General features: G+C 35.6%; 1 protein-coding gene across 1 annotated transcript; it reads right to left on the bottom strand.

The window, feature by feature from the left end:
• Window positions 1-3,339: 3,339 nt before the first annotated feature.
• LOC111638531 lies at window positions 3,340-24,961 on the bottom strand. The gene is made up of 3 exons (XM_023384247.1): window positions 24,911-24,961; window positions 12,188-12,383; window positions 3,340-6,847 (listed from the first exon to the last, which is right to left on the bottom strand). Exons 2-3 carry the CDS (start codon window positions 12,368-12,370, stop codon window positions 4,580-4,582), a joined length of 2,451 nt encoding a protein of 816 aa, XP_023240015.1. The 5' UTR covers window positions 12,371-12,383; window positions 24,911-24,961; the 3' UTR covers window positions 3,340-4,579.
• Between the last annotated feature and the right edge of the window lie 820 nt (window positions 24,962-25,781).

The raw sequence follows: 25,781 nt of genomic DNA, 5'->3' as shown, positions 1-25,781 counted from the left end.
CCGTCGCCTTGGCAACGGCAGCGACGTATTTTACAGACTTTTTCTTCGCGAATCTCATTAAATTATTTCCCCCGACCAAACACTTAATAGTTTTATTAAAGAATTTCGTTCGACCGGGTTTAACGGTCGCCTGCCTTGGCTATTTTAAGTATAGTATTACGTTTCCCGTCGACTGGTTCGTCGTATAATAAAATAAATATACGGGTAAAAAAGTTATAATGGAAAAAGCAATTTATGATAAATTTTCAAACGTTTCGCAGTTCCTTCCTTTATAGAATTGCGAAAATGTGGCGATAGCGGTTGAGAAACAATGGAGGAGTCGTCCGCTAGTAGATTAAAACGCGCAAATTCATTCTTCGACAATCGTCCATTCTTTCGCAGAAAATGATGGAATTTTTCCACAACAACAATTATTTAGCATATTTATCAATTACATTTTAATGATGGATCCGTGAATAGGATTTCCCCGGCTAAACAAAAAGTCGCGGAGATGGAAAAAATCCGATAAATAATTATTTAAATCGTTTAGGGAAATCGGGAAACTTCCCGATATTTATTCCCTTCAAATATAGGGAAATTCGTAGATTTTCCCAGTATTTTAATAATGTCAAACTTTACGAGGCGAATTAAAAACTTTTATAATACGTTATTTTTAAACGGACTCGATAGATTAAATATAACTCAATAGCGTTAAAAACAAATATTTCTCAAAATATAATTCAATTTTTATCCCTAAATTGGTTAAAAGTCGATACGGCGGTCGGCAACGGCCGAAGAAATCGCGTTATCTACTTTAATGACTTTTATCTTTTATTTAAGACGATTGCCGATAAGAGCCATCTGGAGCATTTACATAAGTTAGTTACTAGGTATCGCCTCGACGAGACGTAAATCCGGTTTTTTACGGGAATAAAAGTAACGCTGGGGGGAAATTCCTAGCCTCCGGCTTTTTTACATTACGCCAGTTTAAGTAAATAAAATATTTGACGATTAAAACGTTCGAACACAATAAATGTAAAAAGTATCGGCTCTTCCGTTTATTTGCTGGATAATTTAAATTCTCCGTAGTTAAGCCCCCGGGCGGGTCGCTATAGGTAGAGCTTTTCCGCCCGGTCTGGCGGGACATTTTAAATCGAGGACGGACGCGGTTTAGCCCGTATCTATTCGCATCCGTCACCCCTATCGGTTTTCGTTCCTCGACCGCAAAACCGGCGACCCGAACAAAGAAAAGATTAAATTACGTGGACGCGCACCTTCGCTAGGGGGAACCGTCCCCGACATTTTCTACTACCTCGAGGACAAGAACGTCTCGGGTTACGAGTAGGCCAATTTCCCGAATTCTTAAGACGAGATGGCATCCGTTGTTCGTTACATCTTTTCCTTAAACGAATAATAATAATTAAAGAAAAACGCTCGCGGGTATATAACAATAAGAAAATAGGTATATAACAACAAAGAAAAACGCTCGCGGGTCCTATTCGGCGTTTTTGACTTTATATAATATAGAACAGAACTTTGATACGAATTTAGTTAGACGCGGTCGCTTTGTTAGGGGAGAACGGGACTGGCTTTTACCCGGGTAAGTTATTACGCTTTCGAAAATCGGCCGAATAGGACGGCGGGATCTTATTCCCGCCATAGTAGGATCTAGGTTAGTCCCGTGCCTTAACCGAGTAAGTTGGATTTTCTGTTTATACCCGATTTCTACAACAGACACAAAAAAATTGTATCCGAATGAGTCTGCTGCGTCGCAACCATATATTATACCAAAAGTCCGCTCTTATATATTATACGGAGGCGACGATTCGCACTCATTAACTCGCCACTAGAGGCGCCTCGTCCGACGGTCGAGGTAGCGTCGACTAACGTAAAAAATACGGTTTCGAATCGCCATATTGTTTTGTTCTTTTCGGCAAATCCGAAATAGGAAAAATATCGAAATTTTCTTTCGCGAATTTTCTCGTAATGCCGAAATACGCGAAAGATTAAAAATATTTCCCGAATGGGAGAAGAAAAAACGTGCGTCGGCAAGACGGTACGCCGATTTCTATTATTTATTTATTACCATAGAAATCGTCGTAAATATCTATACTAGTAAGGTTAAATTAAAATAACCGCGTGACAAATGCGACGGGTCTGGATTTAAATTATTTCGACGGCGAAAAATGAATTCTCCGAGTCTACAGACCTAGCGTAAAAATTGAAAAGGATGTTTCCGCTCGTCTTCCGGTGTCGCGGACACCCCGGTCCCGCTCGCGGTATACGTAATTACGCATCGAACGATCGTTTGGTCGTGGTAAAGTATCGCGCAAACCTTTCGGGATACGATAACTCTCTATATATTAACTTCTTTAGTCAGTATTGTAAGTTATCGATATATCTTGGCGTTCTACTTCGGATATTACGTATTTTAAAACTCTACCGGACATTTTCGTGTAAGGTTCGCTACGCTTATTTCGTTTCCTTTAATTACTTTTTCTTCTTAAAATTTACCATTATAGATTGTCCGCAAAGCGCAAATGCCTTTCGAACACTGGATTCAAAGGGCAGAACTGGTAGTCGCTAGACGCCGTCTCCGAAAATCCTCGAGGGCGTACTGTACTGTACATTTGCAATAAGTTAACCGTTGAAATTTATATTGTAGATTGACGAAAAAACGAGATGGCCGATCGTCTCCCGTTCCAATACGGACGATCTTTCTTTACATTATTTAAATAATTTATTCTAATGCTAGTGGAATATTTTTAAAAGGATCAGATTTTGTATCGTCGCCAAGCGATTTTAAATTTCGATTTAAAAGCTGTCGGAGTCGAGCGAGTCTTACTTTATATAACACTAGCAGACCCCGCCACGCCTTGTTGTGGCTCAAAATGTATCTATTATAAATGTATAACACTTCCCAAAAATCCCTTCTTAGTATACATTCTGTTGACGTACTCTATTAAAACGCAATCAAAAACGCAAAAAATCGCATCTAAAATAGTATAATACTGTAGAAGAGAAGTTCTTCACAGTAAGTCTTAATCCTGTCCCTCTCCCCCCCGGGGGGAATATCGAAAAATCCCTTCTTAGTGTACATTCTGTTGACGTACCCTATTAAAATACAATCAAAAATGCAAAAAAACCGCATCTAAAATAGTATAAATAGAAGCAGAGTTCTTTACGGTAACCTTCTCCGTAAGGCTTACCGTAAAGAACTGTCCATCCCCCATGTTTAACGGAATAATATACAGCCTATGTCCATCCTGAAGTTCCATTCTAAATATTGGTGAAAAAATTTTTGAAATCGGATGAGTAGTTTTGGAGATTACCCGCTGCATCCAAACTTACATACATACAAACATTACCTCTTTATTATATTAGTATAGATTATTAATCGTCTCTCATTATAAACTACGTATATTAGAATATTGTGTAGTATCTATCGATTTTCCTAGTACAGTATACTTTCGTTTACGCTCCGATCCATTTCGGCTTTTTCTTATTCGTTTTTCCTTCGGGCATCTTGTTTATAGTCGGTTCCCCGATGGTAGCGGTTTTGACGTAACGTAAACTGGCCGTACGTAAAATTTCCGTAACGAGCGTCGAAATTCAATCTTCGGTTACGACGATACGTGCCTCCGTTAACGAAGCACTGCGCGTAAATACGATCGAGTTTTCATATTTTAGATATTACTTATATTACGATCGAATTACGTAAATATTATAGTACTACTCGTACAGACGTAACGCGAGATAAATCAAATATCCGGTGTTGGATTTTTAGTAATACGCGATTGTGTTTAAAAACCGATAGTTTTATACCCGGACAATGCTGCTCCAGTGTTTATATACCGGTTAGGTAGTATGTTTCGACTCGCGACTCTTATTAACGCTTTAAAGCATCCGTATTGGTAAAATTTATTTAAAACGCCGACCACAGAGACGTTGTGAAATTCCGTAAAGAAACTTTCCTTCGAACAAATTTCGTGGCATTCCGACATATTTTATTAAACTGCATTGGAATACACGAACGACACTGTCTTCTTTCGGGTGACGGACGGGAGCGAACCCCGATTCGACCGTCGGTCGATTATTACAAAATTTTTTACAAGTGTACACGTAAAGGGGATAACTGGACCTCCCGCAATAAATTAGTTAAGTTATTCTGTACATTCTGGGCCAAATTAAAAATCTATTTACACGGTAATAAATTAAACGAGTATTTTCTAATACGGTAAGTTTTTTTTAACAATAAAAGTCTGCCGTCGCCGGAAGTGACAAAAATACCGGCTGGAACGTCCGTAGATCGGTTCCTCCGTGGTAGAACTAGGACGTTAGAAAATTCGTAGGCAACGATTTTTTCTCTAAACGCGAATCGTCGACTATCTCCGGTTCTTTTCTAGTTTCTTACGCGCCGGCATCGAACCCGTACATTATCCGGAAGGAAACTCCATCTTTATTTCCACCCGGTGGCGTACCGTCCAAGACGGACGGTCTTCCGAATTATCTTCCTCTCCGAATTGTTTTTAAAACGACGGCAACGGATAAAATCGGACCTTGGTACGAGATTAAAAACGCTACGTTGGCACCGGGCAGTCTATGTCACCTTTCCCGCCGACTTTTTCATCAGAATGCGAGAATTATAATTATTCTGCCAGTGAGAATTGCCGTAGGACATCTCCAGGCCGTCTTCCACTTCGTCGAAATTGGCCAACCGGTAAGTGTTCCGATCCACCGTGGATTTGTACTTTTCGCCCTGCCGAGAGGACAGCAGCCAGAGTCCGACGAAGGTGACGAAACACAAGACGTTGACCACCATGTTGACGTACATCAGCACCATGGGCTCCCTGTCGATGAACCGATTGATCACCGGAGGAATGGTCAACTGACCCAGGGCCGCGCCCAGAATGAAGACCGAAGCCGTCTTGTTGTCGATGGGCAGGTAACGTTCGATCCAGGAGATGGAGGCCGGAAAGACGGGAGCCATGCCGAATCCCAAAATCACCACCCCCACCCACAACAGAGTCTCCATTTTGTTGGCGCCGGCCACCAGCAGAACGGAGGTGACCAGACAAATAATCAGATCGGCGAAGATCAGACGCAGGCCGCTGAATCTGGCGGCCAGTCCCACGGACAGGGCGCGGGAGAGGGCGAAGCTGCCCCAGAACATGTAGGTCATGAAGTAACCGGTGGATTCGGGCAATCGGAGGTACTGTTTGACGGCGAAGGTCTGCAACAGCTGTCCCACGGCCACTTCTATCCCCACGTACAGACACAGAAAGAGGGAGACCAGCAGCACGGCTGAGAACTTGAAAGTGGCGGTGAGATTTCTGGATTTGTCCAGGTCTTCCTCCTGTCTGGATCTGGGCTCGCGAGGATTGACGCAGAGAAAGACCAAGAAGACGAAGGCTACGACGAATATGTACGTGCCCAGGATGACGTAGGCTATTTCGAACTTGCCCAACCGATGACGAAGCATGGTCCGGAAGAGACCGGACAGAAATCCCAAACGGCCGCGCTTCTTCTCGTCCGTGGGCGCGGTGGAGTTACCGGAGGGTGGGTCGGCCTCGACGGCTGTTTCCTTCGCCTTGCGATCGTCGACTTTCGGCTCCTCCGACAGTCGCTCCAAGTCGACGCCGGGGTCCTCTCCGTCGTTCCGCACGTACATCTCCCCCGTCTCCGAGCGGGAAGGGGCGGTGGCACTCTGGTCGGAAAGGAGCCGGTCCCCGTCCCCGTCCTTCTGCCGGGATTCCCACATTCCCCTTAACCCGTTTTCTTCCCGCACAGAGTTACGCGCACGGCCCAAGGTTTCCGCAGATTCCGTGGAAAAGGCGGTAGAGGCCAGGGTGGACGTAACCCGGCCACTGGCCAAGTACCGGGAACCGTGGGAAACGAAGGAACCGTTCCCTGCCAAAGTGAAGGTGGGTTGGGTGGTCGGAGGCTCCGGTGTGGAGTTTTCCGTGGCGTTACACGCGTCACAATGCTCTAGCGTTAAATTTCCTTCGGCCACGGAAGAGTTACTTCGGCCGTGGGTTTCCACCGAGGAATTTTCCCCGGAGGCGAGCACCGCATCCGTTCCGTTGTCGGCGGCGAGATGGGAAGAATTGCCGGCTTCTTCCGGACGGTCGTCGTACTCTTCCTCTCGAGACTCGTTGGCCGAAGCGGCCGGCCAGTCGTCGGACACGCCCGTGCCGTTGTGCGGGGCGGCCGGGGTGGGCGGAGTCCGGTCGGCCTCGCCCGGGGGCGAGCGGGGGGCGGAAGCGGTGCGGGTTTTGGACTTTAGAGAAGAGCGGAACCAGCGCTTGTCTTGGCTCAGCTGGTTGCCGTCGGCGTAAAACGGTTTCTTGGGTTTGCGTTTGACGTCGGCGGTGGAGGAAATGGCCGTCTCGGTGGTTTCGGGCCGCCCTTCCGGACTAGAAGAGTTTTTGTCTTCGGCCAAAAATTCCGTGGCGTTTTCGCTTTCCCAGGGTCCGTCCACTTCCCTCTTGTCTAACGCTCCTACGGCCCGGCCGATCTTCCACGCCGCCGGGTACCGGTCGGTCCCCACCGAACGAAGACGGTGGACGGATGCAGTCCCCTCCGTCTCCGAATCGTTGGCGTACTTGGACAGGATGTTGGAAATTTCGTCTCGGGAGCCGTACCGCTGGTGAGGAAAACGAACCTGCGGAAAGTTTAACGCGGTTTTATTTCCGTCGGTGCGGTTTATCCAATTGCCGTAGTTCTCCACTTGCGGGGAGAGAAACGGCTCCGCCACCAGAGGAGCGATGAATGCTCCCAGGCCGAAACAAAAATGCATGGTTTGCATGAAGGGAGCGCTCTTTTTCCCCCACAGGTCCAAGCACCAAACGTTGCCACCTGTAAGATAAATCCGTAATTAAAATGAGTCCTATGACCTTAACTTTGCTCTTTACCGGTCGCGATCTCCTTCCCTTTCGGTTTTACCGCCGAAAGAATCCGCTGAGGTATTTTAGAATAAATGCCTCCGTGCGCGTGGTGAATATATACGAGTATAGCGTACGTATGGTACTGTACAGTACCTAACGTCGTGCGCTACGAAACTCCAGGAACCAACTTGTAGTTTTGCATTAGACTACTTTTTAAGACGCGCCGAGTATTTTGACCTAATTTATTTTTTAATGCTATAAAATTATATCGCGTGTAAAATAATATTAATATTGAATAAGACGACGATTATTATTATTTAATTTTAATTACAATTGTAGTTTAAAAAGCACAAAATTATTGTAAGAACTGTAAATTTCTAATTTTTCAATTATAATTAATAAACTGGAATCGTTAGTGCAACGGGTGGAAAAAGCGTGTGTGACCTACATGTTTACAGATACACCTTGTGACCTATATGTTTACGGATGCATCGAAAACACTTGCTCGATTCTTGCTAGAAAATACTATACCCAGCGTTTACATTCGATAGTCAATAAGTTTGCAACGGATCCCAAAACATTGAAATATTTACCTAATTTTTCTAAACTCGTTTCCACCCAAACGACTTTTAAAAAAACAAAAAAACAGATATTTTATGCTTCTTTGTGTAACTCGAAATAAGCCGATAAACTTCTCTCGCATAGATTGCTTCTCGCTCACCTTTAACCTGGTTAAAAATGCCACAAATAAACCGAACTCGTCCGATTTCGGTCCCGTAAAAAATCTATATTTATCCCTTTATTTGAAAAATGATGCTAATTCTTTCGGTATCCCGTCCGTGGCAAAATTCGCATTTAGTAGCTTTCCAAAAAGAAACCTAATAAATAGCACCAGATCACCCTTGGCATTGCTCGACAACTTTTGCCGGTGTAATGCTTACAATCCAGAAAGGCTGTCTCCTCTGCCTTATTAAAATTTTTTAAATTACGCACTTACGACTAATTATATTTTCGTATTAGGTCCGATCCGAATTATAACTGACACTGCGGCATTAAAACATAAATTCACTATATCCGATCTTATTAAACACGACGTGAAACCCTCGGTTTCTTTGAATCTAAGAAACCTTAAGTCATCTACCTCGATATTAAGTATGCTTTCGATTCCGCAATTCCCGTTCTCTGGCTAAATAATTCGTTTAATTTGTTCGACGTATCGTTTCTCCCACTTTGATACGGTAGCTAAACGCTTACATTTTAATCGGCACTTATATCGTCCGTTTAGGAAATTTCTCTTTGGCACTGTTTTCTCCCTTAATTGGCATTTCTGGGAGTTCTCGCCTTAGCTTTTTACTGTTTAGTACCTATCTTACCGAGAAAATAGGCACGAAACAGAAGAAAGCTAAGACGAGAATTCCCATAAATGCCAATTAAGGGAGAAAACGGAGCAAATGAAAGCTTTCTCACTGTTCTTCAAAATTTATAGTTTATGTCAGGGCTCCTTAAACTATTGGTCGTGACCCGTGTGGGATCGCCTAACAGAATTGGGGGTGGCAAAAACTTTGGCAACCATTTGAGAGGGATGCCACTTTGACTCAAAATACTTCTCTGTCAGATTCTCCAATACCAGATAGTAAAAATAATTACTTAAACCATTCGATTTAAAATATTTAGTAAAAATTAAAAATCACATTACGGATACATATCAGAGAAATAGTGTTCGTACATTTTTTTCTCGCTGCTATCTGTTACTACTTTTCAATTCCATTAAATCTACTTCCTTATACCGATCTTTGTATCAAACTTTGCATAGCACACGCCGCCATCGTATAATGTAATGCCACTAAATTTTTATGCTCTTACAGAAACAACAGTTTAATCAATTACCGAAATTTCTAGCCGCCATTCCTTAGCATCTAAGTATAAAATTTGTACATCCTTGGGTTGCACATTGTGACTAGTGATTGTATTTTCCTGAACTTTTTCGATTCTCAAGAAATTGGAAATTCCCAAATCAGTAAAAAACATTCTTGAAAAACTTGAATTATAAAAAATGTAATTTATAAAAGACTTCAATTAATTAGAAGAAAATGATGTAGAAGAAATCATACAAAGTAAAAGACATAGGCTTTTACTTTGTATGATTTCTTCTGGACCTTTACATAATTTTCTAATATTAAAAATTAATTGTAGACTATTTGTTTTTACACTGACTAAAAATTTTTATTAGAAGACACACAAACGATTTAATGATTTATCTGACAAATGGGTCGTTTGTTTGACACAAAAATTCTGAAGATGGAGAAATTTCTTCAAATTTTAGTAAGGCAGAAAAGACCATGATCTGGCGCTCTTTATTAGGTTCCTTTTGGGAAAGCTCCAAAATTTGTGTCGATGTTGGTTTTACCCAAAGTAGAGCCTTTTGGCATATTTTTACTCAAGATTTCATAAATATTTATTTCTTGAGATAATGAACCGAAACCACTCTTTGTTTTGACTGTGACAAGCTTTGTAGAATCAATTCTTCCAACTATTGAAACACAATTCATCCTAAAGATCTTTACTCCTATCATAATGTGCCAAAGTAGACAGAACAGTATTATTTAAATTCTCATTATTATACAACCTATCCTGTACACTTCTTGTTATATTTGTTACATCCTTTTTGTGTTCCTTGTTGACAATTGTCACATTAAAATATCAACAGACTGAAAAATGTTGATGTCCCTTGTCCTACGTCATCAAATATTTGGCCAAGATTTAACTCTTTATGCAAAGAAAAACAAGTACATCCATCTCATTAGTATGCAAATTTGCTGCTGTCTTAATAAATGGCAATAAATGATAAAATTATAAGTATAACAAAGAATTGTTTGGAATTAAATTTCTTTGATTTATTATCAATTAACGCTTTATTTGTATATTTATTTTATGTATTACTTATGTATATACCCAGAGTTGTATAAAATGTTATTGCACAAAAAGGGGCCACGAATGGAAAAGTTTAAGAAGCCCTGGTTTATAATGATGACATAAAAATTATAAATTCTAACTTCATCACTTTAAAACACAATGTTTCCTCACTTGTTGATCATCTTTCTCAGTATAACTTAAGGATAAATTTATTTAAATCTTTGTTATATGCTTTTTGCTTTTATTCTCCATATAGTCCTACTTTACATATCTTGATCAGCAAATCTCTTATATGGATTCTTTTAATTTTTTATTCTAAACTTCCTTTCAATAACTACATTCAATATCTAGTTAAAAATCTTTTGATCAAAAGAGAGGATTCTTTGGTGCAAGTGCAAATCTGTTTCTTACCTAAAAGTTCTTTTAGGTAAGAAATAGATCAATCAGAGTTATCTTCAGTCCCTTGTCTATTACAGTATTTCTATTTGGATATGAATCTGGCACAAATTTGCACAAAATCCAATCTGCACTAAATAAAATGTATCTTTTAATTAATAAACTCTGTCACCTTCCACACAAACTAAAAATAATAATATTGCTTGTGTGCATCTCAGTCTCTTCCTCCTGCTCAATGTATGCAATACTTTGAAGCTTCATTATTTTATAAATTTTTTAATGTTTTTCTTAAAACTCAAATTATTTTTTTATTCACACATTGTCATTTAATTCACAAAATCAAAGAACCATATACAGTAGACCCCCCTATAACGCTTAGATACGTTCCACGCTAATCGAATTTTACAGTGTAGGAATGATTAAATACATGAGCCAATCGCAGCCCGATAGGTGGGAACTTTACGGAATAAGGCTGTTCGAAAGGTTTTCTTCTATAAAATTAACCGATTCTAGACTAATTCCACTCAACATTTCCNACCCTGCTAGCTGCTGCCCTCTGCTGGAAAAAATTACAAATTCTCATCAGTTTCATTTTAAAAAAAAATAGAAGAAAAATAGCTTCGATTAAATTTTAACAATAATCAACATTTTTGCTTAAATAATTTACTGCAATTTTACTTACAATATACTGTATTTACTCACATATAAGACAAGGTTTTTATTCATTTATCACAGCTTCAAATTCCTAGGTCATCCTATACGTGTGAGCATATAGGATGACCTAGGAATTTGAAGCTTTGCATTTTTGCAAATAATTTTTGTGAACCATGTATTCACATTTTTTACCGGAGCTTACCCTCTTGTATTTAAAAACTTAAGTATTTTATCTGGGTTGTTTGAATTGTTCTTGTATACTGTAAGGAATAAAGATGAATAGCTATAGGAAAAGCAAAGCTTTTGAATTGAATTCCAAATTGAAATTCCAAAATCATACACGGGAGCCCAATATAAGTTTTAATCCATTCCCACACGAAATCAGATGATTATTCAGAAATCAGAACTTGGAGAAACTCAAAAATGTAATCGACAGATAGTGGATTCGACTGTTAAGAATTGACAAAAAAGGGTTCCTGATTGTCCAGCTTTACATGAACAGATGCCATGATATACTCCAATAAATGAAATGGAAATAGCCACAAAGGCAAAAGTTTGCTCAAAAACTGATTTGTATTTCAAATATACAATATCAATACCTTCGTTATTTTATCTTGTTCCAACCAGTAATGCTCATCAACACTTCAAGTATAAAGCAAAGCAACGTCTAATCACAATTGTGATTAGACGTTAATCACAATTGTGATTAGACGTTGCTTTGCTTTATACTTGAAGTGTTGTCGCTACGTTGATGAGCATTACTGGTTGGAACAAGATAAAATAACGAAGGTATTGATATTGTATATTTGAAATACAAATCAGTTTTTGAGTTTACATGAACAAATTATGCTGCCGATTTTACAAGAATTTTCCTTAGTTTAAAATGCCAATAATTTTTGCAGGACAATGTATGTATTTACATTCGGTGCGCTTGCCAGTTACGCCACTCAAACCCCGAGCGAGTCTTTGCTTCCAGAAGTATATTAGATTAGATATAACCTTACTTGGTTAAATACATCACTGACTGGGGACGACTTCATCGCCCACGACCCCAATGGCACTCAGCCAGCTAACGTAACACCCGGCAAGGTATTTATGTATTTACATTCATTTGATAGTTTAGTTGTGATTAAACGAAATAAAATTAGAATTGTATTAATAAATCTAATTTTCTTTATTTTGATCTTTAGTCACACTTCGTCCTATATGTGAGTAAATATGGTAAATCACAGGTAACAAGTAAATGATTTCAATTTATAGTATTGAATATATAAAAAATTTAATGAAATTTTGAACTTACACAAAATTTATATTTATATCACTCACAAATATATGAGAAATATATGACTAATACTTACCAATGCAAAAAACGCCAAGCATAAATTTACAGTTCTTGCATACTGTAGTCTCCTTCCGCCGGTGTGGCCGCGTTGCCGAATGTCAGGTTTGACGGTGACTTTGTTGGACAGTAAACCGGTTCGGTCGAACACCAGTTCATCTTCTTCGTCACTTTTCAACAACGGTTCTTGACAGCTCGACATTTTAAACAACCTACTTTAGAAAAATTAGAAAATTTTATAGTCAAAAATTGAATTTTTTGCCATTTCATTTTGCAGTTTTAATAAATGCAAAATGCACAATTATAGAAATTAAGAGCCAAATTTGTGACATATTGCTTTTAACCAAAGATGCTAAAATCTAAACTAACATTACAGTTGCAAGTTACGTATTGGATTGATTGATTTTTTATTTAGAATGATAATACTCAAGAGAAATTGCTACTATCATCACTCAAAAAAAATTCATTACAGTCAATTAAAATGTTAAGATAAACTTTAGAATTTAAATGTAACACTTCGAAATATCTAAATCAACATCTAAATTAGAAACAATAAATAGTTTTTGTCATTTGTGAGTCAAATCAAAATTTTTTACATTGATTATTATAGATCATCATAAAGTGTTCACAACTGATATTAAGAACTGGAAGTATCTATTTACAAAAAAAAATAATTAGGTGAAACAAATAAAAAAAATGTTCTAAATATGTTATTCTTAATGATAATAATTCAAATGATCAAATTTAATAGCTACAAATGTCTATTTAGTAAAACTGTTCAAAGATTCTATTTTTTTACATAGAAAATCTAGTATGCAGTATATTCTCACTAATCACATTACCACAATTACCACATTACATGGGACTGTTCAGATTAGTAAAGTTTTATATAAAAACGACAAGGCCATATATGGGACAAGACTATGTCTCAGAGACTTGCTACTAAGCGGGATCACTTTGACACTCATAGCAGGTCTCATTCTCATTCTCTAATCTTCTTTGGTATCACTGGTTTTGAGCACAATTGTTCAAACTCCACAGGACTTGGCCATGGCCACGACATCATCCACTATGTACTTTTGGTGAAATTAACCTATCCAATGTCGAAATTTCTCTCTGTTGCATGTCACCCCAGGTTGAATTTTTGTTGATGCCTAACGAAAATTTCCCATTTTTGAAAAAAATAATCGTAGCTATTGTATCATCTGAAATTATTTTTTTTATTTTGTACAAACAAAATAAATATACTAATAAATGTAAAAAGAAAAAAAAAATTATATTTCAGAAGTTAGTTTTATAATATAAAATTATAACAACTAGCGCCATCTAGTTTCAAAAACGTTCCTATGCTGAAACGAGATATCTTGGGTCAACCGGTCAAAGTCAGCACATTGCGACCATAGATATGTCTGGAATAACACAGGAGAGGTAAATGGGTTTTCTCAAAGATTCATTTGTCAAACTTTGATTTTGCAACGTTCTCATTTCCAACTTCCCAACAAGCAACACATGTGCAAATCTCGAACTAGGGCCTGTTTGTAGAAAGTGTGGCGCCATTTTGTATTTTAAATATGCAGAGTGAATGTCACACCAACAATTTTATTGATTCAAGAGAAAAATTCACATAAAAAGCGTTAAAGAACTGGCAGCCCTGGCAGCACTCAAGAGTTGCCAAGCAGCGACTAGATTCCCATAAATGGAGCTTTCAGTCATCTCGACACTTGCCTCGATGAAGCAAACTTCTGCTTGTGGCTAAAAGCCGTCTTGGTGACCATTCTGTAAGACATTACTTGTCAACATCCAACATGAGACTTCTAGTTTAGGACAAAGATAAGAAATTTGTCCTATATAGGGAAGAAAACTTTCTATGCAGAGCCAGACTTCCTCAATCAATCCCATGCTGTGATCTTATGGGAGGATCCAATCCCTTCCATGTTAAAGAAGACAAAGAAAATAGTGACTCTCTTGGGTATAACTGCTGTCCTTTCGGGATGCTTGGATCCCCCATCCAACGTTGCTTGCCCCAGACGTTTCTTTGAGGCCAAAACACACAAAGGTATAAAAATGGAGCTAATGCAGGTGTTTTAACTGTTTTTATAGACTGATCCAAATCCTGGGCAACTCAAGGGTGAGAAAGTTGCAAGGAGACAGAGAATGGTGAAGAGGGCCTCCCAAATGTATACCAAATTTCATTCCTCACAGCACCTGAGCATCACCACACAGTTCCAAAGTGGTATATGGTGGTGCTGCACAACCATCTTAGATAGTTTGGTGTCACAGCTGCCCCTGCAACAGAACATTAGTGGTGTGTTATGCAGCTGGATAGCATCCTGGTGGTTGCCCCTATATAGTGGGCATGTGCCCCAGACATTGGGTTTTCAAACAGAATAAATATATGCCCGACTTTTCTAGGACTGAAACCACATCCTTGTCATTACATAAAAGCCTCCTCAGACTAGGGCACGAAGTGATGGTTAAAATGTTTAATGAATGATTAACTAATTGACACGAAAGCCACTTCAATTGACATACATACAATTGGTATTTATTAGCACACTTTAATGATAAGATTTATATTGGAAATAAAATCATAATGTTTTACTAATAATATGAATTCATAAAAGCAGTAACTGAAACCAAAAACCAGCATAAAAAGTAAATTTTAGCCTGACAATGCCCATTTAACATGAGTAAAAACATTAGTTCTCTTACTTTTTATGCTGGTTTTTGGTTTCAGTTGCTGCTTTTATCAAGTTTACCCAGTTTTAAGTGGTTGTTTTATATGAATTCATAGTTTAAATGACAGAAATTAATGAATATTATCTGCAATAATATTTATTAATTTCACAATAAATATTAAAGATATTATGATAGATATTTTACATGAACTGGTTACATACATGAATGGAGGTAGATCCAGCCAGATTGATTTTTTCTTGAGCATCTGAGTGAAGTGAGAAAGAGTAAGGTGTTAAATAGAGAAAGTGTTGCTGCACAACAAAGTTCTTCTGGTAGATTGTGACTTTCTTATGAGCCATTGTAAGAATTGTGTTAGCCAGACTGAACAAATGATCAAATTGAAAGAGGAGGAATTAAGGAAAGAATTTAAGGTAAAAGTGTTAAAAAGAATTCAGTTCCCAGATGATGAGCAAACATGGTGGCTGCTGAACAGTAATTGCATTTTGAAAGTTGGATAAGAGATTATGGGAAAAACTTCAGGGAACAGGTCACCAGAAGGAAAGGAACTTTGGTGGTGGAATGCTGAGGTACAATTCAAACAAAAGATAAAGAAAAATCTTACATTTTGCAAATAAAATGACTAAAAAGGCAGTGGCTATTGTGAAAGCAAAGGCTTTAGAAGAGGCTTATAAAATTTTTGAAAGGAAAGATGAGGAAAGGCAGTTGATGAGAATTGCCAAAGCAAGAGATAAGACATCAAAAGATTTTACCTCTATTAAACTGATTAAAGATTACAAAAAGGGACAAGGAAAGATGAAAAGTATATTTTAGGAATTTATTGAATAAGGAAAACTCCAGAACTTTATACGAGGATGGAGAGGCAAATGGAGTGGTGCAAGATATTAGCAGGGAAGAAGTGGGAAGAGTGCTTAGGGAAATGAAGATAGGGAAAGCAGTGGGCATTGATCAGATTCTGGTTGAGGCTTAGAGAGGTTTGGGTAAGGAGGAGATTGATATCCTCTGGGACCTTATGAAGAAACTCTGGCAGCAGGAAAAGATCCCAGATGAATGAAGAAAGAGTATTTTGGTGCCAGTCTTTAAAGGTACAGGAGATGTACAGAATTGCAGAAATTACAGAGGTGTAAAGTTATTGTCCCATACTATGAAAATTTGGGAGAAAATTGTCGAAAGAAGGAATAGATAGGAATTTGAGATTGGAGAGGAACAGTTTAGCTTTATGCTGGGAAGGGGTACGACTGATGCTATCTTTGCTTTGAAACAGCTGATGGAAAGGCACAGGAAAATGCAGAAAGATTTGCACGTAGTGTTCATAGATCTGGAAAAGGCATATGATAGGGGTACCAAGGCAAAAGATATGGAGATGTTTGAGGGAAAAGAATGTTTCAGAAAAATATGTTAGGCTTGTCAAGGAAATGTACGAAGGAGTGAACACTCCCAAGTTAAGAGTAGCATGGGCAGTACAGAAGAGTTCTCCATTAATATTGGTTTATATCAGAGTTAGACCCTTAGCCCTTATCTGTTTGACCTGATAATGCTGCTGCTTCCTGTGGTTCCAAATTTTACGTATCTAGGAGCCTTTTTCGAGATAGGAAGAGGATTGAACTTGGAAGTGCAACATAGAATTCAATGTGGATAGTTGAACTGGAGGAAGTTGAGTGGTGTGTTATGTGACAAGAAAGTTAGCTGCAAACTGAAAAGTAAATTGTACAAATTGGTTGTTAGACCTGCAATGTTGTATGAAGCTGAGACATGGGCGAGAAAGAAAGATGGAGGTGGCAAAGATGAGAATGTTGAGATGGATGTGTGGAGTGTCAAGGAAGGATAGAATAAGGAACAAGTTTATTAGAGGTTCTGTTAAGGTGGGTCACTTGAGCAGGAAGATACAAAAATGCAGGTTGAGGAGGTTTGGCCACATAGAGTGAAGTAGTGAAGATTATGTTGGAAACAGGGTTGGTTAGTAGTGAAAGGAATGAAGACGAGAGGAAGACAAAGGCTGCATTGGAAAGATAAGGTGGAGGAAGGCTTGAATCAGAGGGGAGAAAAGATGCCCTTGATAACAAGAAATGGAGAAAACATATTAGAGAAGGAAATGCCAACCCCATATAAACATGGAAAAAAGTGAAGAAGAAGGACAGTCCTCAAGAAACATTTAATTGGTTTTATGTTTGTGTTGTGGAACTTCTTGAATGAATGATGTTTTAATGAAAGTGAATAAAAGTTCAATTCATCTGAATAAGCATTTCCACATTCAATATGAAATCAAAATGCCATATTTAAACAGAATAAATTAATTATCTTAGCTAATATTTATTTGTAATTGTTTTTTGATAATGTTCAAAACTCTCACTATAAACTGAATAACGGAATATTATGAAAAGAATTGTATACATAAAATAAATTTATAACGACCTTTAAAAATTAAATAAGAGGGAGAATGGACAATAAAGTTTTTATAATTCGACACTTTTAAAATAAAATTTATTTAAAATAATAACTATTTGATCATCAAGAAAGAAATATCAACAAGCAATTATTTATTGCAACATCATCACAACACCAGGCTGTAATTTTTAATCATATTTTTAATAAGTTTTTAATTTAAGATATGCTCTTCACCTCAAATTAGTAGTGTCTTTCCCCCATACATCATACTTTTCTGTTAGCAATAGATTCGTGTTGGTAATCTATCTAACTCATTTTGGGAAAAAAATGTTTGAATTGAAATAATGTGACTTCCAGTTTTCATGGAAGTTCATACATAGTTAATTGGGCTTCCTGCCCCTATCTTTCCATATCTGATCTCATCTTTCATCTATCTAACTCTGTTCTCCAGATTAAGGAAAGACAGACAGACAGATGGACTCAGTGGGAATTTATAGGTCTAGAATTTTTTTAAACTGTAGCCCAATAAAATCCAAATAACTTAAAAGAGGTTGGAATTGAAAACAATATGAGGAAACAAGTTATTTTGGCTTGTATTTAGAAAAGATAAATAATTTTCTTCCTTTGTCAGTGATAATACATGTTCTTTAATACAAATATTAACAGTCAGAATTCAAAATAAAAATAAACGAAATGACAGAACATGTATTTTACAAGATGTTGATGACAAATGTAAGCAAAGCTGCACAATCAATTGGACAACATGACTCTTGTATATGACGTGAGAATAGTTTGACCCAGTTACTATGATTCTTACATTTGTATTTGCTGTTATGATATTTTACTAAAATTTATTAACAATATAAATGTACAATCTTTCAGAATATTAAATTTGTGACAAAATTTATTGAAGTATTTTTTCTTTTGAAAGTCATTAGTCAGCTATTTTTTTTTTATAAGAAAGTTGAAAAAAACACATTTTTAACAATCCAGCAAATAAATTATTCCGTTATAATATAAAATGTTAATGGAACGGGATGTTAACGGAAGAAGATCGTTTTTTAATGATCTTCTGTTAACATAAAATAGAACACTAAAATAGAATGTGAATATGAAAATAAGAATTCCCAGATAAAAATAAATAATGGAAAATGTAGTTGTGGTCAATAAAATAATATAAATTAAGTGAAAATGTCACCTAATAAAAAAAATTAAATTAAAATAAACAATGTCTCTTAATAACATTAATTCTCATAAAAAGACAGCACCGCCATGGTACCTAATATGTCCACATCTCTATGGTGATGCAATTAGTTCTCTTGTGTGCTTTAGAAATCTCTAACCTTTCAAGATGTTTCATTGTGTGTAAATTTGTTGTCGGTTTAATTATTGCTGCTTGATCCCAATGGACTTGAATGTCCCATTGTCTTGCATAAGCATTGTGGTGTCGTCAAGGTTCATATTAATTAAATATTGTGGTGTCGTCAAGGTTCTTATTAATCATATATTTATGCTCTTTGAGTCATCATTGCAAGTTGTGCATTGTTGCGCCCACATAGACAAGTTCAGAATCAAAACATTGGTCATGTAATGGTATAGAGTAGATTCCTGTGGCTGAGTTCTGATCATATCATTTTTTATTGTTTCTTAAGAGCTTGAAAACCAGAGGATTGCATCAATATACTACTTGGAAATAATTAGTCTTGGCTGCCTTTTTATGTATTTGCCTTAAAAATGGGATATAATTTAAAATTATCCTTTGTTTTTGGTCCACCGTGGCATGTTGTTGTTTTGTTGTTTGGAAGGCTGTGATTAGTCCCTTTGGTATCCTTGTTGTTCTGCAATCCGTAGAATGAAATTTAGCTTTGTTATTGTGTCTTTTATGTTTGTACAATGCATATAAGTTCTTCTTATCCAGGACCTAAAGGCTGCAAACTTGATGTGATGCAGATCGATCGATTTATGTGGGATTAAAGTGGATTGAAAACATAGTTTTCTGTATACACTGGTCCAGATTTCTCCCTGTCTGCAAGTAATGGAAATGTTCAAAAAATTTACACTATTTTCACTCTCCTGGTCTACTCGTAGTAATAAACCGTAAGAGTTAATATGTTTTTATGTTACTAAAATAATTTATTTGCTGGATTGTTAAAGGTGTGTTTTATTCATATTATGGTTATCCAGTACATACATTATATATAAGTATAAGAAAGTTGTTTTGTATAATCTGTTTTATTTACAAATAATAATAAAAATTTTTCAAAATGACAATTCATGCTGCTTTCACAAATTATCTGTATTGTGACATCTTTCACTTGTCTGCACAGATGCATTTGTGTATTAGCTGATATGTAAATACTAAATCCACATACATTATTATTTTCAGATACTTTACTATTGTTTTAGACTAAAGTCAAGAGAAAAATAATTTCCTCCCAAGAATTTTGCAAATTGAAACAATACTTAAAAAATTCATTAAATATAACATTAACAAGCATTAACTAAAGATTTATTATTAAATGTAAAAATACAGTAGAGCGTCGTTTATCCAAAGGTCGGTTATCCGAAGGAATTCCAGTCGACAAATTTAAATTTTCACCAGTGCTGTGGCACTGTAATCTTTGGCTATGTCTTCGGCTACTCAAATATTTTACGTTTTTGATACTAAATTAACTNGTCGCAAAAATATTTCCAAGCGGACAAAAGCCCGTCGGCATCCCTAAAGTTGATACACTGCGCGGTCTTCTGTGCTTTGTGGATTTCCAGCTTTTCGAGATATTTTACCGCATGTCTAGATCTGGTGGCTTTTATTATAGATGCCTGGTCCCAGAAAACAGTAATGCCTTGTTGTTTAGCATAAGTGGCAAGGACTGTGCTGTCAACTGTTTTGTTCACTGAAAGCTTATGCTCATTGATTCTTTTTTTCAAATTCCTCAAAGTTGCGCCTATATATACTAAGTTAGAGTTGAACCTGTGGTCTCTTAGCAGTATCGAGTATATTCCTGTTAAAGAGTTGTGTTCATAATCCCCCTTGTCATTCCTTAACATTCTGTATATAGTGGGATTACGTCGGTAAACTATCTGCAAGTTTTTACTTTCGGAAACGCTCTTGATAATCGGTTTAAGGAAGGGTATATAATCGAGGACCATTTTTTCTTTTTGGTGGTTTTGCTTTTGCCTCCTTGTAAGATTATTATCTTTCTTAATGAGAGCCTCTATTCTTCTTCTCCCGTAGCCAAGTTGCGTGGCAGTTCTTCGTATATATTGTAACTCTTTAACAGTATTGCAAACATTTGTGCAATGCGTGTGTGCTCTCCTTATCCAAGATCGAAACACCGCCATTTTAATATGCTCCGGATCCGCCGAATTCTTAGGGATAATGATGGGTATAGATGTCAGTTTACGATAAATATTGGTTCGGACTTCCCCTTTTATGCATGTTATAGTCAGATCCAAGAAATTAACGCTACTACTCCCTTGTTGCTCCAATTCCAAGGTTAAACCATACGAGTTACTGTTTATCCAATCTACAAAATGCTTGATGTTGCGATTATCCTTCCACAAGATAAATACATCATCAACATATCTCGCATATATCAATATATCTTGTTGTAAGGAAGGGATGATATTATTTCTAGATTACGAAGTACTAATTCGCAGAGGACCGACGACATGGGGCTACCCATCGGTACTCCCCGCCCCTGTAGGTAAGTATTATTTTCAAATTCAAAGAAAGATGTGTGACAAATCAAGTCTGCTAATTCCAAAATCTGCGTGTGGTATTTGGTAGCGTTATTAACATTAGCAAATAAAAAATCTCTCAGAGCACAAAAGCATGGAGGCAGTTTGATTGATGGGTATAACGCCTTATAATCTAATACTGTCATCCATTCCTCATTCATGAGCGCAACATTTTCCAGTTTCCAAAATAACTGACGATGAACACTTAATGCGTTTGAAAACTTTTTTAAATTATTAAAGAATTTTGCTGGATAGTTGAATGGTTCTTATTTTTATTTATATTTATTCCTATATGATAATTTGTTCTTCTCTTTTTTAATCAAAGATAGGCATGAAATCCAACTCTCAAATTCAAACAGCCTGTATATTATGTTATGGGAGAAGATAAGAGTTCTGTAGCAAGGGTTTCTGTAATTAGACAAAGATGACATTCAGGTTTTTGTGCTTGTCTCATGATCATACTATCATCTGTCTTGGTAGTTTATGTGGGCCTCAATACCAGCTGAATCAGAATGGCCAGATAGTGCACAAATCAGAAAAATGGCTATCCTACTTTCCTCAACCATATGGTGCAGTCTTTCTTAAACTCCATCAGTTGTGTGTAACATCTTTGACAGCCTGGCATTTGAAGATCTTCAATCAGCAGACACACTGAACATATACTTTCTCTGTGAGCTTTTTACAGAATACTGGATTAGTAATTTAAGGAAACTCTAGTAACATTACCTGCAATCAGACCAACTGTAATCATTTACTTACCAGTCTGAAATGTATGCCAGCTTTTGCAGTAATTATACAATTCTCTCTGAATGAATAACTTTTTTGTCAATGTAATATGTTTTACAGAAAAACTTATTGGGCTGCAATTTTCAAATTGCAGTCCAATAAATTTTCAAATTGCAATTCTGTAGATTTCCATTGTCATCTGTTTGTTCTTCGTTTATCTTGAAAAGAGTTAGATAGATGCAAAATTGAAACCAGATATAGAAAGTTCAGAGTCTGAACTGGAAATCACATGAGTTTTTAAATAAAAATATTATTAAAAATTGTAGGTCCAGCAATGTGATGATGTTACAATAACTATATGATTTTATCAAAAATGAAAAATGGCCAAATATCATTTAAAGAATATTACTTTAACCCAGTTTTCAATTCAATAATTTTAATAGTCAATCCACAACTATTTTTTTGGTCTGCTAGTCTGAATGTAATTGCTCCCATTATGAAGAAAGACAGGGATTTCAAATATAAAATGCAATGTATAAAAATTAAATTACTGTATTTGTTAATAATTAAATATTTCATAGATTTTAAAAGTGATGAATTAAGCTTAATGAAATAAAATATAATTTCCATAAAAAAGCAAAGAATATGTTAAGGAAAATAGTCATTTAATGTCTTAAAAACTATCAAACTTAAACCTCAAAAAATTCTTAAACAATGAGAAGAAGGAAAATTTTATTAAACAGTAAATGCTTTTGGAACTAATCTGTTCAGATCACCATTACAAAGATAAAATTTCACTTTAAAAATATTAAGTTTCACAAGCATATTCTGAATTAAAAATTAGAACAGAAATTAAATAATAACCAATCATACATTTAGAGTAAACTGATTCTAATTAGTTTACATTGATTTGCTTTTCAACCATGAATGCAAATAGTGCCATAAATCTGTTTATATGATATTTGAAGCAGTCAGGTATGTATTCCACCTATTGATTTTTCTATGACAATTTTTAGATTTTAGGAACATTACATCAATAACTGTAATTATATTCCAGATCAATTTATAACAAAAGAATTATTAAATATTTGATTCCAAGAGGAGATTAACAAGGACAATTTTCAAGCTTCATAAGAATGAAAAAATGAATATAAAGAAATTAAATATCAATTGATGATCCAGTTTTTAAAATATTATTTACTGCTATTTACACGTGAATAACAGTAGATGACAAGTAAGAGACAATGATCAGTATCGAAAATTATTTGTCTAGCAAAGTATTTAAAAAGCAAGTATGACACGATCAGTGCAAAGCAATGGTTACATTTATTGTGACACGGTGTCACAAGTACAAATTATAGAATTAATTAAATTTATTCAATTACATTTTTTGTTATCTTACATACGTGTTTTATTTATTTTTTACTTAACATCTTAACTCTTTAATTAAAAAATTATTGGCTATTTTTGCTAATTTGCAAATTTTACTTGTTAGAATTTGACATTTGGGAACCACTGCCATATCCTATAGCCCACTCGCCATGACTTACAATTGTCGTTTTGAATTCCATAGACCATAAGACACATCTCTAATTCATACAAATGGATAAAAATGTGCAATGTAGAATCAAGAAAATATGACATTATAGTATATGTACTGTACACTTCCAACTTAATTTTTACTCATAAAGTTATCATTCAACGTTTGTACGTACATTTTAATCTTATTTAACAACTTTTCCAATTTACTTTGTTCTACGAAAGCTTTATTGAAATTTAAAATTTTTGAGTTTTTAATAAATAAAATTACATCAAAATTTTAATACGGAAATTTGATAACGAATTTGGAAGTTAAAAAATACAAAATTATCGACGACACATTAATATTAAATTGCATTATAAAAAATAAGATACTTTTAAATCACCAGTTATTTAATAAATCACACGTTTATCGTCAAATATTTAACATAGGCTTATTATTAAACTCTTATATTTGTAAATGCAACACGATTTTTATTCATGTTTAATTTCATAGTCTTTCATTCATACTTCATTATTTCTGTATCATCTTATATAGCACAATTTAAGTTTATTTTACTTATCATTCACACCCTTTCTCACTTTCTTTTCAAGATGATATTATTAATTTTGAACTGTAGAAAAAAAATGGTATAAAACAAAATAAAAATTTCTCTCACATAATCTTTTAACAAAGCAGAACGTATCAAATAGCATTAGTATATATTTTATCTAACTTAACCGAAAGCATGGAGAGCCAGTACAACACGCGACATTAATTCATTATTTTTTAAAAAGTATTTTCAACGTTTTTGGAAATACAACCGGACTCAAATTTTTAAGTCCGGTCATATTTTTAAAATATAATTCGACTCTACGGAACGACGAATCAAACGATTCGCCAATTCTTACAGATTTCGTCACGCCGAAAAAAATTTCGGAGGCAGTCGGAAAAATACCATCGCGAGTTATTCCACGACGACACATTCCCTAGTTTTTAACTTTATTCACAAAATAAGAACTTTGTAGACAAAACGGTTTTGTAATTTCCTCTACAATCAAAAACTACTTACGCAATTCTATATTTGGAAGCAAATTGATCGAGTTGCCAATTTTTTTTGCCTTCTGGTTCATTACTAATTACACAAACAACCCAAATTTCATCACCTAAATTAATTTATTCTCAAAAATAATACCAGGGAAAATTCAACTGTATCATTCATTAATTAGTATAATTAAATAAATATACAAAACTTGACATCACGTGATCTTGAATAATCTATTTGAATTTCTGTGACACGATTAAAGTGGAAAGACAATTATAAAGTTATTTTCAGCCTTCCTAATTAAATTTTAGAAAAGAAAAGACTGACGACGTTAAACGGAGTTTAATTACGTTCAATTTTTCGGGAATAAAATTAAACTGGGAATTGTATTTCTTAAGCCAGATACGAGGACATTCGCATCTTTATGTGGAGCAAATATTTTCTGGGATTGCTTCACACTTCAAACCACGAGTAAAAATTAAGTTTTAAATGAATCAAAATTGATGTTAATAGGATAAATTACGATACGGCTTAAATTTAATACGGTAGAATCGTCGGTACGTATCATTTAATTGCTTAAATACGATTAAGTAACGCCTAAAAACTCAATAGTATATGTCAACACTTACGGATACGCACTTCTCTATTTATAAGTAGACTAGAACCAAACGATATAAACGCCCTCTCACTATTTTTACTCAAGTGTTTTAAAATCTACAAATATTTTTCAAGTTATTATAGAAAATATAATATAAACATTTTTATAATACAAAATTTATAAGCCAAAATAAAAAAATAATGAAATAAATTTAAATGTTCGCAAACACTATTTTTCTAAAATATTCTTTAATATTCGGGAAGATAGATGATACCGAGGAAATCGAATCCGGTTCCTTCTTTCTAGAATAATTATCAAAGAATGTCTCCAAAAATAATATAAATACATTTATTATTGTAAATAAATATAATATCGAGATATTAGACGACACGCTCATTAATTTTCTAAAATTTTCCTATCAAAAGTATGATAAGTTTTGATTCAACAAATAATTTTAAAAGTAAAACTAAAGTAACTTTAATCGAATGCCATTTTTACGCTTTAAAATTTATTTCATTTAATGAATTATTTTATATTTTATATACTAGCAGAATCCCGTCGATCGACGGTTTTATTCAAATAGAATACAGTCATTGAGCTAACGCGTTTGTTTTACAAATACATTTTGTTACAAATTCTAAAAAATTAAAATAGTGTAGTTTAAATATAAAAGTGATTCTTAACTTTATTTTATTATTTAAATAGATAAGCGAAAGTGTTTAAATTTGCTGTATTAATTTTTTTTAAATACAGTAATACCCCGAACTTACGCGATAGGTGGGACCGAGCGGTAACCGCGTAAGTCGAATTCGCGTAAGTCGGGATATAATTTCGCATATAAATACATACAAATAATTTTTAATTGGGGCCGGAGACTAAAGAAAACAACAATTAAAAAAAAA

This window comes from Centruroides sculpturatus, unplaced genomic scaffold (genome assembly GCF_000671375.1).
Source record: "Centruroides sculpturatus isolate CEXI.00-Female unplaced genomic scaffold, Cexi_2.0 scaffold1234, whole genome shotgun sequence".
Lineage (NCBI taxonomy): Eukaryota > Metazoa > Arthropoda > Arachnida > Scorpiones > Buthidae > Centruroides > Centruroides sculpturatus.
Note: the sequence above shows the minus strand (reverse complement) of the source record. Positions and strands in the feature narration are given on the sequence as shown.